This window comes from Etheostoma spectabile, chromosome 15 (genome assembly GCF_008692095.1).
Source record: "Etheostoma spectabile isolate EspeVRDwgs_2016 chromosome 15, UIUC_Espe_1.0, whole genome shotgun sequence".
NCBI lineage: Eukaryota > Metazoa > Chordata > Actinopteri > Perciformes > Percidae > Etheostoma > Etheostoma spectabile.
The window spans coordinates 17,323,105-17,339,215 of NC_045747.1; the positions used below are offsets into that span (position 1 = coordinate 17,323,105).

At 42.0% G+C, this 16,111-nt stretch overlaps 2 protein-coding genes and 1 long non-coding RNA gene across 6 annotated transcripts in view; 1 reads left to right on the forward strand and 2 right to left on the reverse strand.

The window, feature by feature from the left end:
* The window catches only part of slc1a9 (solute carrier family 1 member 9), a 26,712-nt gene extending 17,593 nt beyond the window's left edge, over window positions 1-9,119 (forward strand). For 2 of the 3 annotated variants that reach the window (XM_032538770.1, XM_032538769.1), the window contains exons 8-11: window positions 745-939; window positions 5,655-5,789; window positions 5,976-6,408; window positions 7,575-7,754. In XM_032538770.1, the coding sequence (XP_032394661.1) occupies window positions 745-939; window positions 5,655-5,789; window positions 5,976-6,408; window positions 7,575-7,754 (943 nt within the window). Of the gene's footprint in view, window positions 1-744; window positions 940-5,654; window positions 5,790-5,975; window positions 6,409-7,574 lie in introns of all 3 variants that reach the window. The other variant, XM_032538768.1, reaches the window with a different exon arrangement.
* LOC116703805 (uncharacterized) overlaps window positions 2,408-16,111 on the reverse strand; it is a 25,705-nt gene continuing 12,001 nt past the window's right edge. The window contains exon 3 of the long non-coding RNA XR_004335508.1: window positions 2,408-2,419. This is a non-coding gene — a long non-coding RNA (uncharacterized LOC116703805). The remainder of the gene's footprint in view (window positions 2,420-16,111) is intronic.
* kcna7 (potassium voltage-gated channel, shaker-related subfamily, member 7) overlaps window positions 10,616-16,111 on the reverse strand; it is a 7,983-nt gene continuing 2,487 nt past the window's right edge. For both annotated transcript variants that reach the window (XM_032538773.1, XM_032538771.1), the window contains exon 3: window positions 10,616-13,821. In XM_032538773.1, the coding sequence (XP_032394664.1) occupies window positions 12,889-13,821 (933 nt within the window). In that variant the 3' untranslated portion in view covers window positions 10,616-12,888. The remainder of the gene's footprint in view (window positions 13,822-16,111) is intronic.

Consider the following 16,111-nt stretch of genomic DNA (forward strand, 5'->3'; position numbering starts at 1 on the left):
GTGGAAGTTGGGGCATGTGTTAACAAATGTGTGTCACATGTTTCTTTTACAACATCTATTCCTCGAGCAGCTGCCATACTTACTATGATTGATCGGCGTAGCCTGCTACTGGCTTTCAGCTATTTGGGTTGAATCCGAAACGACAAAAGGCGAAAATGTGTATTCACGCAGACAAATCAGGACGCCGGAGCCAAATGTGTGTAAGCACAGGCTATCATGGATGAGTCCATGTCAGACAGATCCTGTGTTGTAAATGTCTAAGCCTTCGGATTAGTCGTCAGCAGCTAAACTGGCCCCGCTGTATCCTGCCTGGGTCGGCTTGGCTCGGCCTGCCTCACAGTCTGCATCGCTGCTAAAACCAACTGTCATTTTGGCACATTACTGAGGCTTTAGTGAATATGGGTAATCCTATCATCGTTTTCTCTAATTATATTATGACCCAAGCTTAGCAGGGCCAGGAATCAAATTCCTTTAAATCACATGTTAAAGGATTGCAACAGTGGCCTACACCAGCTGTTAGGAGGAGGCTGTTAGTCGACTCAAATTTCCACTTTTATTTTTTGTCTCTACCCCAACTTAACCCCCTCACCTCCCTCCTCACCTCCTCACCTCTGCACTTCTGTCTTTCACCACCTGTCTACCTATTTTGTATCCTTCAACAGACACTGTGCTCATGTTCTTTGTACATCCGCACCTTTTTTATTTTCCTCTAACTCTGTATCTTGTGGGTCCTCCTTCTCTCAGCGCAGGGACGTTACCCGTCACCTTCCGCTGCCTGGAGGAAAACCTGAAGATTGATAAGCGAGTGACTCGTTTCGTGCTGCCTATAGGTGCCACCATTAACATGGACGGCACTGCGCTGTATGAGGCCGTGGCAGCCATCTTTATTGCCCAGATGAATGACATCACCCTTGACAGCGGACAGATCATCACTGTCAGGTAAGACACACAGTGGATGTCCTCTACACATGCTCGCTTTGTGGTGTTTCCCTGTTTGTGTCTGCATTTTAAAATACAATCGAACGCTTCATACTGCAAAGTTTCATAAAAATCAGCGACTCTCAACCACGTAACATTTACGACTGAGAGTTTTTACAAAGGAGGTAAGAGAGATAAAAAGTCTATAGTGTGAGTTATTAATATCCAAACATTTGACCCTTTATTTCGGATGTATAATGCTCCACTGACACAACCCTTTGTTAGCCACTCCACAACAACATTGTCACTATAAAACATCCCGCTTTGAAGGGTCAGTTCGGATATTTTGAAGTGGGGGTTGTATGAGGTATTTATCTTTGGAGAAGCAGGCAAGAGTATCGAAACGGAAGCTAAGCTATGCACTACTGTGGATGGGGGAGGCAGTTAAACGTTTTTTAGACACCTAATGAGCCCTAATCAACATCAGTGTTAGAAAAGTTATGCTTGCTATAGTCTTTGCTTCATTTTAGTGTTACTATTTGCATAGGACATCCATTTCTGTTTCTCATGTGGTAATCATGATTATCACTGACTTTGTGGAAAGCACAGAACACTCCATCAACCCTGACCAGAGATAAGAAAGTCTCTCTTTGTGTGACACTTCTCCTTTCTCCTATAAAAAGCTACTGTTAAAGACTATCGTCAATCATTTTCTGTACTTACGTGCACTTATATGACCTGACTCTACTTGCTGCAAGTAAACAAACTTTTAAGAGAACTCCAGTGATTTTGTCCATTCTTTGATAAATAATTATCCCAACAATCCGTTTGTACACTAAATTTAGAATATTTTCACCGTTTTACCTCCCCCATGGGGAACTGAAGCTGGTATATCCATCTATGCTCTCTTCAAAGCCACCAGACTCCTCTGACATTTTACCTTACCTTTACCTCTGTTGCTGCTGCCACACTCAGCTAGTGTGTTTGTGTTATTGTGTTACTTTGGTAAATCCTAACTAACCCTTTAAAACACCAAAGCTGACGTCCACTGTAGGGAACACACCGACAATGGATAAGTTCCTTGTACAATCCCACATTTAAAAAAAACTAAAACTACCCCTTCAAATTACCCGAAGATCTCCTTCAGCCATGTTTTAAGAAGATTAGTAAGATTTATAAAATCACCATCAACATTTCAGTCTATTTTGACTCATCTACTAATCCAGAATTTATGAATATGCAAATATCTTTCATTTCAAAAGGACTCAAAGCCCATTCTCGATCTTTCCACTTTAGCAGATAAATATGAAAAAAAGCCTTCGGGTGTCAAATTCTCAGGTCTATAGGTCAAGCATTCAACTGAAGGAATAATATACAGAACAAAACTTTTTTGAATGGAGGAGGAATTTTATCATTGTTTATTATTATTTATTATTTATACAGCACACTGAAATTTACCTTCACTCATGTCAATAACAATCCAAATGGTTAGTTAACTTAGCTTTTCAGGAATGTTTTGGAACAATCTGGAACAATTTCCCACATACTTTCCAACATGATTTGTGTTTAAAGCTTCACAATACTAAAACATGGGGGATTCTGGTCCTGGGACCCCCAGATATCCGTGACAAATGTTTTCAGATTCATTCATTTCAATCATCATGTTGTAAAGAAATTGTTTTTGTGTGTGTGTGTGTGTGTGTGTGTGTGTGTCTGTGTGTGCTTGTGTTTTAATTAGTTTTTTTGTTTTAAAATAGTCTTTGTGGTAAATGTGAAATATAGTTTTAACTTAATGCAGCTAAGTAGCATCAAGTTACAATTCTGTTGATTTTAATGGGCCACACACTGTGTTAGTCCAAGTTTCATTACAACATTCCTGAGTGTTAACAAAAGTCCAAATGCCTTTTCATATGACCTACATCAGTTTGAAGTTGAACTTTAATTTTACAATATGCAGAAACGGCAGCTTTAAACTCGGCATGAATGCAGTAAGAAAGTAAAATTTCTGTGGTTTTAGCAAAACATTTATGTCTGATTGGAACCAGTCTACTTACATCAGATTTAGCTTGTTGCGGCCGCAGAGTTACAAATGATGCTCAGCACTTTGAAGTTGTTTATTGTATGTCTTTCTTCAACAGCCTTTAACCACACTATTAGATCCATATGTTGTGTAAATCTTGAGACTGTCTTGCTTAACGCCACAGCGGGGTGATCAACAATGAAATAAGGATTGAGATGTAACGCAGAGCTCTGAGATGAGATGAACAACATCATGCAATAAAGAGTGTCCAAACTGGCCTGCAGTCACATCTGGGAGCAGCATGAAATGATAATTTCTCTAATTGCAAACATGTCATGACTAGCAGCATTCTTCTGAGAATTAAAGATGTATGTCTAAAAACAAAAGACGTTAGGAAGAAGAAGGTTTTGTTTGGCTGTAAACCTATTTCTTCCTCAGATACCACTTACATACAAGCATTGCATGCACAATGCAGTGGAATTAACACACCAGGTTGTTTGCTGTACAACCAGTTTCTGTAACTGAAAATTACAAGATTATTCCCCGCAATCGTGGGCTTAACAGGGTCAACTTTTAAAAACGTATCTGACATTTTAGGCAGTCTGGTTTTTATTTTTTTATTTGGTCACATGAAAATGTAATACCACGTCTCACATTCTGCTAGTCTGGGTATCACCAAACCAAGCTCAGGTGACATACTTTGCCGACAGCGGCATCAACGGGTTGCTGACGGTTGCTGCGCTTCAGTGGCCCCCATGTTGAATGTAAAACAAAAAGCTGCTTGCCGTCGCTCATTGGCCGTCGCTTCTCTATCTCTGTCTATATCATCGTGTTAAACCTGCCAATAGCGCAGCAGGTGGATAATTCATGGATAAGCCAGTTTGTGATTGGTTCCGCAAATTTGTAACAGAAGCAGGATAAAAAAAATTTACAGGTTTCCAGCCTGAGCTGCAGGGCGAAACCAAATCACCAGCAGATCGGGCTGGGGTTACCCAGTCTAACATTCTGCAAATATCTGCATGTGTCTTTGTTATTGAGAACGTCAAAATATCTATGACAATGTTACACAGGACTGCTGTGGAAGGTTACTGCCATGGCGTCTGGCTTTAAACCTGTGCAATAATGTATGTAGGATTATACTTTGCAACCTCTTTTTCTGCAAAAAATGAAGATCCTGTAGAATCTGTTAGGTGTTGAAAGTATGGCTGTGGAAACTACTTTTAAAAGAAAGGTTCTAATCTAAAACACTCAACAGGATTTACTCCAGTTTTTCGCCTGCAAATAATCAAAACCACATCTACTGGGCTGTGCTGAAACCAACTAAAACAAAGTCCAGAAAACTGTGATACATTAAATGAATTTCTCTTGATCTCATTCATCCCGTTTACATTCCAAGCAGCTGGGCCGGATGCTCTCTGCATAATGTTTCCTGATTAAACCACTTCCACTTTTACAGTTTCTATTAGGATGTATACTTCATCTGACACAATGCAAGATATCATGGAGTGCAAGTGTGTTGATTTCTGACCATAACAAATAATGCGGCAGGGTAACCTTCAAACCACCTTGTCCCAAAGCTGTCATGACCAACTTCCGACTCGTGTTTTCAGACTGAATAACGTCCACATTTACATGGGCTGATTTTATTGCGGACCCAAACATCTGTGCTTTCACTGCTTTTAGATTGGCAGCGTCAGTGGAGAGCACATGACACATAAATCAGCTGGCAGATATGTGTATAATACGAATCCTGACGTCAAGTAGTATCTGATCCCTCCAGGGCTCGGGCACACCTAGGTAATTGGACTAATTTTGTTGATTGGCTGATGTTCGACTGACTAAGAATGTTGAATCAGCACTGAAGACAGTTGGTGGGAGGTAGTTAGAGAATATTGCGGTGCCAGTTGCACCGTTTTGTCAAGCATATTTCAAATGTATGTATGAAACAAGACATAATGAGAGGGAAATGTTTGGCCATGTCTGTTGTTTTTTTGTCTGTAGCAACGCCGGGACTTGGAGTTTTCTTTTTACAAACTACTGACAAACGTAGCTCAGCATAAATTCTGTCAGGGAGACTTCAATAACTTTATCACTCATATCCTAAACTGACCCGATTTTTCGAGGCGCTACTTTCAGTTAAACCAATCCGTATCGGCCATGTGTTCACAAGCCGATCACAGCGGGACATCCCTGCTTTAATTCTGTTCTCTCCTCTGTGGTTGTCAGTTGTCATTTGAGGAAAAGTGCGGCCCTCCTCCCCCTCTTCCTCCAGTCATCTTCGCTCACAGCACCCTGGGTCTTCTTCTGGCTGTTAGATCTGTTAGATTTGTTTGATCCGTTGGTCCCTTCCTTCCCGTCTTCGTGCTCCTTCATCTCACCACCAGTGTCTAGACTCTATCGGGGATGTGTCTAACCCTTGAAAACATATTGTACACGATAGAGTCTAATCTCCAAAGACTTTGTACATTACACATTGTCAAACATTTCATATTGTTCACATGTAGCTTACTAATACAGTTTTGCATGTCTACAACGAGGTCTCTCCTGATTGAAATAACAAATGCACGCATGTCTGTTTTCTGCATTCTTTGCGGTGTGTTCAAATGCAGCATCTAACAAAAAGAGTACCCCTTTGTTAGACGTCTAAAATAGAGTTAGTGTGTCAGGCCCTTCTGTTAGGTTCGTTCTGAAGAATTGTCTTCTTTTTCCTCCCCAGTATGACTGCCACCCTGGCCAGTGTCGGAGCTGCCAGTATTCCCAGTGCTGGACTGGTTACCATGCTGCTGATCCTGACGGCTGTGGGGCTCCCTACTCAGGACATCAGTCTGCTCATCGCTGTCGACTGGCTGCTGTGAGTCAGGTGTCTGGAGAGTGGAGTGTGTATGACTGTGTGTGAATAGCAGGAGCTAAAGACTCCCTGCTCTGACGCTCCAGAGCTTTTTAAACAGTAACATTTGTAAGAGGAGTTATAAAGGTTCAGCTCTCGGTGGCTCTCTTCTCTTTCCCCCGCTGACACTGTTACTGTTTGTCCACCCAGTGACAGAATGCGTACCTCCATCAATGTGGTGGGCGACTCGTTCGGCGCCGGGATCGTGGACCACTTGTCGAAGGCGGAGCTTGCCGAACTCGACGCAGCAGAAATGCAAATGCTCCAGCCAGAGGAGGAGCTCGATTTCATCCCTCCGCCCCCGATCCTCACCGAGATGGACCTGATCGACCCCATCAAACCGCCCGCGCTGCCCCCCCGCTCCCCTCGCCCACCCAAACAAAACCACCACATTCTCTCCCAGTCTCAATCCATCACTTACTCGCCGTCCCGTTCTATCCGATCTCCATCCCCACGCTCCATCCGTTCTCCCTCTCCGCGCTCCGTCTGCTCCCACTCCCCCCGGCCTTTCCGTACCCATTCACCACGCCTCCTCCGCAGGACGGAGGCGGGCTACTGCGCCCTGCCCAGCTATGACAACCAGGTAACTACCCACTTCTGCTTCTTCTGGTTCCAACGCTACACAATATGATATGACACAATGATACTTTAAAGAGGTACACCATGTTTTTGGAGATTGACTTGATGGCCAGAACATACAGTGGACTGTGATACTGCATGAAAGTGCTCTGTGTGTTGAGTAATAGAAGACTCTTTAGCTTACATACACTGTGTGTCCACTTTGAACGGTCATTTCCTTTTTAGTCCACATTTTAGGACCCTGTATTTGTCAGAAAGGTCCCCAGGAACGGCTCCTCTGGATCTGGTGGATCACCTACCTGAAGAACACATTTTAGCATGCATCCCTAGAATGAGGAGGTGTCTGAAATGCAACACAGCAAACCATTTAGACTATTGTCACCTTCCAAAGAAACCCATGTATCCCCAAGTTTGGTGATTTGTAACTTTTCAAGGTGAAGGTGCAATATACATATTATAAAAGTTTCAAAACACTCAACCCACAAAGAAATGCACACAGCCCATATTCAAAAAAGGTGAATTTAAATGAGCCGTCATGGCTTCCGTATAGTATATAGTATATATAGTATACATATGTAGAAAGTGCCAGTACAATTATTCCCCGGCTGGCTACGGGGAGTGCAGATTTGGAAGACCTGGAAACGGTGTCCAATCAGAGCAGACTGGGGACTGGGCTTTTTCGGGGGGGGTCAGACAGATACAGTTACATTTAGACAGACAGTAATGTGTTTTTTGATTGGTTAAAGCAGAGAAACAGCTTAATGAAGCATAATATGGGGACCTTTAAAATAAATAAACCATTTACAAACACATCAGATAATCTAAAAACTGCATTTTTACAACTCATGAAAAGTTTTATAACTTGGAGATACATGATTTTTTTTACGGGACAGTGACGCTGATAATGCTGTTAAGGCTAACCTTTTGTGCCATCTTGCTCCTTTTGTGAGAAAGCAACATTTTCTGTGAAATATTTCTCAAATCTAGGACAATATCTAGACTCATATCATGATATCAATATATTGCCCAGCCCTTTTTTCAGGTACAATGATCAAATCGTTCCAACCCCTGGTGTATACCTCATAAAACAAATCCTAAGTCCTAAATTTACCTTTTTAGTCACTTATTATAAACTACATGTTCTCCTTATGTCCTTCTTTGCGCTCTCAGAATCCCACAATGCCTCGCTCCCACAGAGAGAGAGACAGGGAGCGGGAGCGTCTGAGGCGAGAGAGTGAAACCGAAGAGGAGGAGAGAGAGAGGGTTTTGGGTGAAGTAAGCGACGGCGAGGAGAGTGATGACACTGCTTATGATCGGAGGCACCCCATGCTGCCGAGCGACCTGCCATGATTGGAGATTTCCCACCAAAAAGCTTCCTCATCGACTAGTTTCCATTTTATGACAGCTTTTCGAGGTCCACAGTGGATTTCTGGCTGGTTACATTGCTACCCTCAGATGTATTTTCAGTTCACTGCTCTTAAAACAAAACTTTTGGATAAGTGATCAATACACTCAATTTGAGCTTGATATGCAAATATATAAAAATGTTGAGATGGCCCTTAAGACCAGGCCGGTTTGGTTTCCTGCAAAAGAGCTTAAATGGAGAGTTGTTTCCACAGTTAAATCATGTCTCCATCACTGTCTTGATTCCCTAACCAAATTTAAAATGCTCCTGTATGTCTGAACTTCATTAAATTTGCCTGATAGGAGAGAAAGTGTGAGTCTGGGACCTTTAAATGCGCAAACCTGAGTTATTAATTGATCCTTAAACTTTGCTCAACTCCATCTCTTCTACTTTTTCATTTTCCTGGGTAAAATTCAATTCACCACTTCATAGGATGTTATGTGCCAGAATATTTCACGTCTGGAAGCAGAACATTTCTGTAGTCGCCACTGGTTTCGTGCCAGTCGAGAAATAGTCCAGCACATACAGTAAGTGTCCAAATAGCCACAACTTGGTTTTCCACTTCTGTTTTTGTGTAGATAAACAAACAAAATACATTATGTCAAAGGGATAGTTCAGATATTTTGAAATGGGGTTGTATGTGCTACTTATCCATATTCAGTGTATTACCTACAGTAGATGGCGATGGACAGGCACAGAAGCTAAGCAATGTCCTGCTGTGGACGGGGGCAGCAGGTAAACATAAACACAGCAGTACATTGGTTAGCCCCCGTGTCTGCGTGGCCGCTTCTCCAAAGTGAGGGCATGCTGACCGCCTAGAAAGCGTTTTCCCCAAATGTCAAACTATTCCTTTAAATGACCTTGAGAATAGCAACAGGTTCATGTGAATGAAAGAATATGCAACCAGCAGACATTATTTTTTATAATTCCATACCTTCTTGCATCTCTTCACATTTTCATCCTCGGTGCTGTTCTTGCACATCACCTCTCATCTTGATGTTAATATTGTGTATATCATCTATGGTTTGTATCTTCTTGTTGTGGTCTGGTGTCTGAAATGATGAGTAATAGGCAAGTATGCTGTTTTTATTTTGTTGTATGTTTAAATTTACTAATTCTACTCACATTTATCATTCTTAATTGCTGTAAAATAGCATTTTCACTCTCTTCCTCCCAACTGGATTGCCTCTCAATTGAAATTGAAATTCATCAACTGCCTCCCCACGTCCTTAAATCTTAACTCAGATTCACAGGTCCAGCTCGTGTGTACATTGAATGTAATAAAATCGTAGAGATTTATTTAAAATAAATGCATTTCTGCTTAGTTTTTTTTCTCTGCTGCTTAAGTACAATCGTGGAGGGATTCGCAGTCGAAAGGGGACAGGTGTTAGTGTTTGGTGACCAAAGACGCAGATACAATCCTGCAGACAAAGATATTACTGGATGGAATAGTTACGACAGACACAGATGCAAACATTACACAAGGCAAACTCTTACACACTGATGAGACAAAGACACAGAAATACCAACACACTTAATCCTCTCAAAGAAGAGTTAGAGATGGGCAAGGCAGGAGAGAGTTAGGGCTGGGAGAGGAATCGGGGGGCGGCAGATGGTCGGAAAGACGTCAATCCTTTTCATTCTTCCCAGACAGCATAAGGGCACTGTGGTTAATTGCAAGCAGAGCTAACGTTCTAGCTCCAGGTCCCTGCACGTCAGAGAGGAGGGCTGAGTTAGATAGAGGGAAATAGTGAAAGGCTGCAGGTCAGCAGAAATCTGAAAATCTGACAATGTGTTGTGAATTTCCAATTTGTGATGACGTTCTGGCTGATGTCTGTGGAACGAAGCACTAATCTGTCCTGTAGCATGAGAGAGACACATGACATGAGGATATCACACCATCTGAGGCAGCAGGGGGTCAGGAATTTAATCACTGCAGCCATCATCATCCAGAAGACTGTGCGCGTGCATTTGTGCTTGTTTGTGTGTGTGTGTGTGTGTGTGTGTGTTCCACAGTTAGACTTACAGTGCAATAGTACATGTTTTGACTTGACTCAAATACCTGATGCAATCACACATTTTAACTGCTTAGTTATAATAACTAATTATAATAACTATAATAATTCAGTCAAAGTCTTTTTTTATATGTCATGGAATGAAAACCACATAATGTAAGTCATCTGGATCATATGGCGACAATGAACATGATCATTTCAAGAGGGAAAATGTTATATTTGGTTTCTCTGAAGTCTTTCATGTCACATTACTGTAAATTAAATCCAGTGGCAGCAGGAGTGGGACAGATGTCCTGGTTTTAAAACACAGTCTGACATCTAGAGGCAGGTTGACTCATCACATGCACAGTGCAAAATCCTTACGGCTTACCATACAATCTGTACTACACAATATCTTTTCTGACCGTCATACTGACAGAAACTGAGATGTGCAACCTCCATTATGCATCACCCTCTAATGATACGGTGTAAAAGACTCATGATGCTTTCAAAACCTTGACATCCGTGCACACATCATTACATTCTGCCGAGTCACTGCACAGTCATGTGGAAGGAATTCAGAAATGTATGACCTGAGTGATTAAATATGATCTTTATTAAATAAAGTAAGACCTATAAATATATATATATATATATATATATATATATATATATATATATATATATATATATATATATATATATATATATATATACACAGCTACATTTGTCCTTACCCTATATCCACACAGTCAAAACAAGTTATGATATTATCTTGGATTCACCTGCTTTAGGCTTTAAAAATGTCTATAAATGGCTGCATTGCCACTCAAATTCATGTCAATTACAATGGATTTCATTGGTGACATATCTCAAAATAAAGTATCAATCTCCCATGATCACCATCTGCCTGTCCATGCTCTCAGTATCTTCCAAATACTCAAACGTTTTGACATAAAACGGCCGCATACACGTCTTCCACATCATGCTATTGACCTGCTCAACGTTCTGCTGGAATCTGGTGTATTTAGCTGTATTTTGGGAAAAGCAACAAGTGGGATAATAATGTAGATTCAATATTTTCGCAAATTATAACTTTTTGATTACAGTTTATCATAATATATTCTATAATTTCCATCGAGAAGCTGTTTTAAGATAAATTGAAGAATTGTTAGAACTTTATACATCATCCCACTGATGCAAATATTCTGCAAAAGTAAAACTGCCATAAAGCAGTCCAGTATGCAGCCTTAAAGTCAGCTGGTAGCCAAACAACCGATGAATGATCCCCTAATTGGGAGTCAGCTGAAGGAAACCGTACATGTTCGACATCAGTTTAATAACACATCTATTCTGCGTATTTTAAGGCAGAGAGTAACTGAGGGAAAGTTGTTCTCATTGACGTGAGGACAAAGCTGTGAAGATTGTTAGTGCTACTACCACTATCGCCTCGGACCATCAGAGCACAGTCTTGCTCCAGACACTGCAGTTAGTATAAATGTCAGCTGGCTCTGAGTTATATGGTCTGTGACCTGATATCAGCTTTCTCCACACACCTCTCCAAGCTGTATCCATTGCACTGCTGTATGTAGCTTACAAACTGGCTTTGGACTGACTACAAAATCTCTGTCTGCGCCGGAACCAGTCGATGAGCGATCTCTTTGTTGTCAACGTCAGCGCGAGATTACAGCGCATCATATCTGCCATAACTGACAAGTACAGGGCATCAACACTTGCTGTTCACTTAGCTCCTATACAGTATGTTAACAGCAGCAGTTAATAACACTGTGGATCACTTAACACCATCAGATGAATGTGCGGTGAATTGATTTCCTGCATTCAGCACTTCAGTCATTCAATAGTGACACTAGTGAACCGTCATTGCAGGGGTTATACAACATAAATTGGATATTATAATGACGTTGTTATAGATACGTTTTGTACATGCTGAAGCGGTAGGATCATCAGTTTTGTTTGTAGTTTACATTAACTTTTGGTGATTTCATTTTCCTTTTTTACATTTGAGGTGTTTGCAGTGATGATAACATGCAAGTGAGACGGGCACCTCACAGATTTTTAAACAACACTTTTCTCTGTTTTAAAGACATTTTCGAGTCCTAAAATAATCCTCCATCCAGCCAGGAAAAACATATACCATCTGTTGCCCACAAAAGAAGATGTTTTACCTACATTCTTAGCTGCAGCGCTTCTATTTAGCCAAACAAAGACAGTGGCTCAATAATAAGTAATGGTTTATTTTACAGGTCTGTACTTTCTGAATAATTTCTTGGTCATTTCCTCGAACCTTTCCCTGAAAGGACGATGTAGTATGGTATTAATTATAGGGAGATAGAGATGGTGTTCAGTTGGAACACTTTCAGCAACGAAATTCCAATTAATCGCATCCAAGATAGTGTTTCAGTCAAGTCAACTGAATATGAGAAAACTGTCCACAAGCAAGCAAACATGTCTTTATATAAGGAGAATTAAATGCCCAATGATAAATGAATACTGGTTGGAATATTTACTTTCAGTACATTCCTAGTTTCCTTATCTTAAATTAGGTAAATTATTGACCCATAGCATGAAGCGTTACCTGAAACTTTTATTACCTGTTTCATCTGTTTCATGTATATATTAATTATTTTTCCCTTGCCTATAACGAGACAGGAAGGTACCAAATGTCAACTCTGGCTGCCATATTTGTTGGATTTAAGAAACAGAGTCGCAACTTTGGAAGGAACTTCACATCTACTTTACTGTGCGGTAGGTGGGTTATTTTTTTATTTGAGCTGATAGAGGATTTTTTGAGGTGTCTGGATATGCCTTTACTACAGCAGTACGTTTTATCAAAACACCTGCAGGGTCTTTTAAAGGTTGGATTTTTATTTATTTACTGAGAAAAAAAACAGATGCTTATCAGTCAAATATAATCATGCAAAAGCCTCAAATGTAACCCATTAGAACTTATAACAGTGCAAGTCTTTGTTAACATTGTCCTGTATCACTCTGCCAGCATCTTTCCATGTTGGCACTCTCTTTTCCTTGATGTAAGACAGTGGGACAGGCCTATCCATCCTGTCAGTCAAACCTGAGTGACCAGAGGTTCTTTGAGGTAGAAGTTTATCCCTCTCTGATACCCACCTTCCTGTCCGTCACAAAGCCCGGCCAGGAGCGTCCCGTTGAGCGGAGGGCAGATACCCCTGCTGTCTGGCCCGTACAAGGGTACACAATTTCCCGTATGTTCATGCTCCTCGTCCACTCCTTCTTCATTTCCGCCCTCTTCATCGTCCTCTCCTTCCCAGACCGACGTGGAGACGTGATTGTACTGGGTCGTGTCCTCGCACTCCATCTCGCGGTGGTAGAAATAGCTGAAGTTGGACACGATGACGGGAACTGGCAACGAGATTGTGAGCACGCCGGCGATGGCGCACATGGAGCCCACCAGCTTCCCTCCGACCGTCACCGGGTACATGTCCCCGTAGCCGACTGTCGTCATGGACACGACAGCCCACCAGAACGCCTCAGGGATGCTGGTGAATGCCGTGTTAGGATTATCCACCTCTGCAAAGTAGGCGGCACTAGAAAAGATGATGACTCCAATGAAGAGAAAGAAGATGAGCAGGGCGAGCTCTCGGAGGCTGGCCTTCAGCGTCTGGCCCAGGATCTGGAGGCCCTTGGAGTGACGAGAGAGCTTGAAGATCCTGAAGACCCTCACAAGCCTGATGACTCTGATCAGGGCCAGGGACACGGAGGCCTGTGCGTCCTTGTCCTTGGTCAGCTCCGTGCCCAGGGTGACGAAATAGGGAATGATGGCGAAGAAGTCGATGGTGTTCATGACGTCTTTGAAGAAGTGGACCTTGCTCGGAGCGCAGGTGAAGCGCACAATGAGCTCAAAGGAGAACCAGATGATGCAGATGGTCTCTACAATGAAGAAGGGGTCCTGGAAGGGAGTGAAGCCAGGTGGGATCAAGATGGTTTCGTTTGCTATGGTCGGGTGCGGTATGGTGGTGAACTTCTGTAAAACAAAGGACGAAGGAAAAGTTGTTAGAGTTGCCGTCAGAGATAGAAGAAGTCAAAGCCTATAACAGGTATATTCTATCATCTGTTTATCTAACGTGAGTTAAGAAATATGAGAATAAAGGGGAAGGGTAAGGCTATAATAAATACTGTATCTCCATGGAGACAAAGTTTACAGGAGAGTAAACAGAGATAAAAGACAGCCTGTATGATCTGTGATACTGTGCTAACTTTTCTCTCCTCTCCATTTTCACTCCCGTGGCTTTATTTTTCCCTTACGTTTTTTTTTATAAATCGGTTTCTCTATATTTAAACGCACACAAAAAACATGAAGTTCATTTGACGCTGGGTTGCGTTACACTCCTGACACCGGCACGGCCACGACATCTGACACTTCATTTAACCTGAGGGCTTGTTTTTTTCTGGGAAGTAGGTGCAGGTTTGAAATGGCTGGGCATTAGTGTCTTTTAACAAGTTAGATAGAGTTACTCTGGTAAACCTCGCAGCACATATTGTCCCTAAATAATTCTGAGACTGACACAGTTGAGATAAGGTTGGCTTTGCCTTTCCAACAGTCAGTTCTCAGATCTCCACTTCTGAGATTTCTGCCACCGCTTTGACTGACTCAACTACTATGCGTTTACTGGTAAGGTTGTAGCTTGCAGTGGTGTGGAACACCAGTTCCTAATACTGCAAATGCAAGGGCTTTCATCAAGGGGCTATAGGCTCTAACACCGCTGTGTTACCTCATTCAACAATAGGGACTTAACAGACATTTATTTAAATGAAAATCTTCAAGATGCGTGCCCATTCTGAACAGATTGATTGCTTGGCCCCCGGAAATGCTGTTTCAGCGTTCTCAAGAACCGCTCATCCGATTGACTTCACACTCAACACTGCGGTCCCTTGGGTCTGCAGCGATACGCAAGTTGGAAGTGGATTGGATAAATGTTTTGTGAGATATACGAAGGACAGTCATACATGCATACATGCACAGAGAGACAGAGATTCTTCCGTTAGATGATGCTGCTACAGCACCACCAAATGGCACCAAATGTGTCATGGCCACTCAGGCATAAAATCAACACATGTCCACCCAATGTGGTTGCAATAGAAGAAAGTGTTCCTGCCCACAACAACTGAGCAAACTTTAAAATCATGAAAGAACTGAAAAGTAAGTTTTTCGGGCTTGGTTCAGAGATGTTCTGTACTAAATTTGGTGACGATAGCTCGGAATTTGCAGGAGGAGAAGCAAAACTGTGGAAAATTAATCGATGCAAATCAGCAGCTACGGTATTTTATGGTTACTAAATGACTCATTAAGTAGGTAAAGTAGATCTGATTAACGGTTCTCGAGATATGTGAAGGACACATAGACACACACACACACACTTCTTGCTTTATATAACTTGTCATATAGAACCAATAACATCTTCATTAGAAACTAACAAATGAAATGTAGTCGGTTCGATTTCCCCACCCTCCGGTGAGTGAGTGATTGCGTGGGGACGGCTGTGCATGCGGGCTTTGTTGTGTTAGTGTAGCTTTCCAAAAGCGCCAAATGCTCTGATCACATGAGCGTATCTATCTATGTAAGGGAGTAACAGAGCACTGTGGATGGTGATGGGAAACGTAAATCCAGCAAGTGCTGCCGCGGTGTCAATTCTGCTGCCCGAACCTCCAGAATCCGTCTCGTCTCCAGGCTACAGGAACAGTGTGCGGTTCAAATTTCATTTTGTGTCGGTCATCAGAAAATCTGATCTGTGAGCCTCTTTTCCATGCTATTTTCCCGTGTGTAGCCTATGAGTTACACCGTTTATTAATACAGACATTTGTTTATGTGTTGATGTGCTCTTAGGGTTGTCCTGTCTCTATATATAGCCCTTTAGATCTCCGAGGAGTAATGTGAGACAAGCTCTTTTCCTTCCCTTCACTCTTCCTTCTTTACCTCTAACTCCTTCCACTCTCTCTCTTTTCTCAGTACTTTTGATGTATCCACTCCACCTGAATCTGGCTCTGGCGAATAGCCCTGAGTGGGTGACAACGCATATCATCTCCACACTATTAACCTAACCTCTTCTGTCTTTCATTGCTCTTGTTTTTCCATCAGCAGTTTCACTCCCCCGCCTCATCTCCTCCATTCCTTCGCCTTAATCTTGGTGGATCAGATTTAACGACAAGTCCAAAATGATCTCAGGAAAACCTCGCCCTCGCCTTCTTCTCTGTCTGTTGCCTTTGCATTCCCTTCCCTCAACCCTTGATTCTTAACTTTAAAGATTCCAATCATC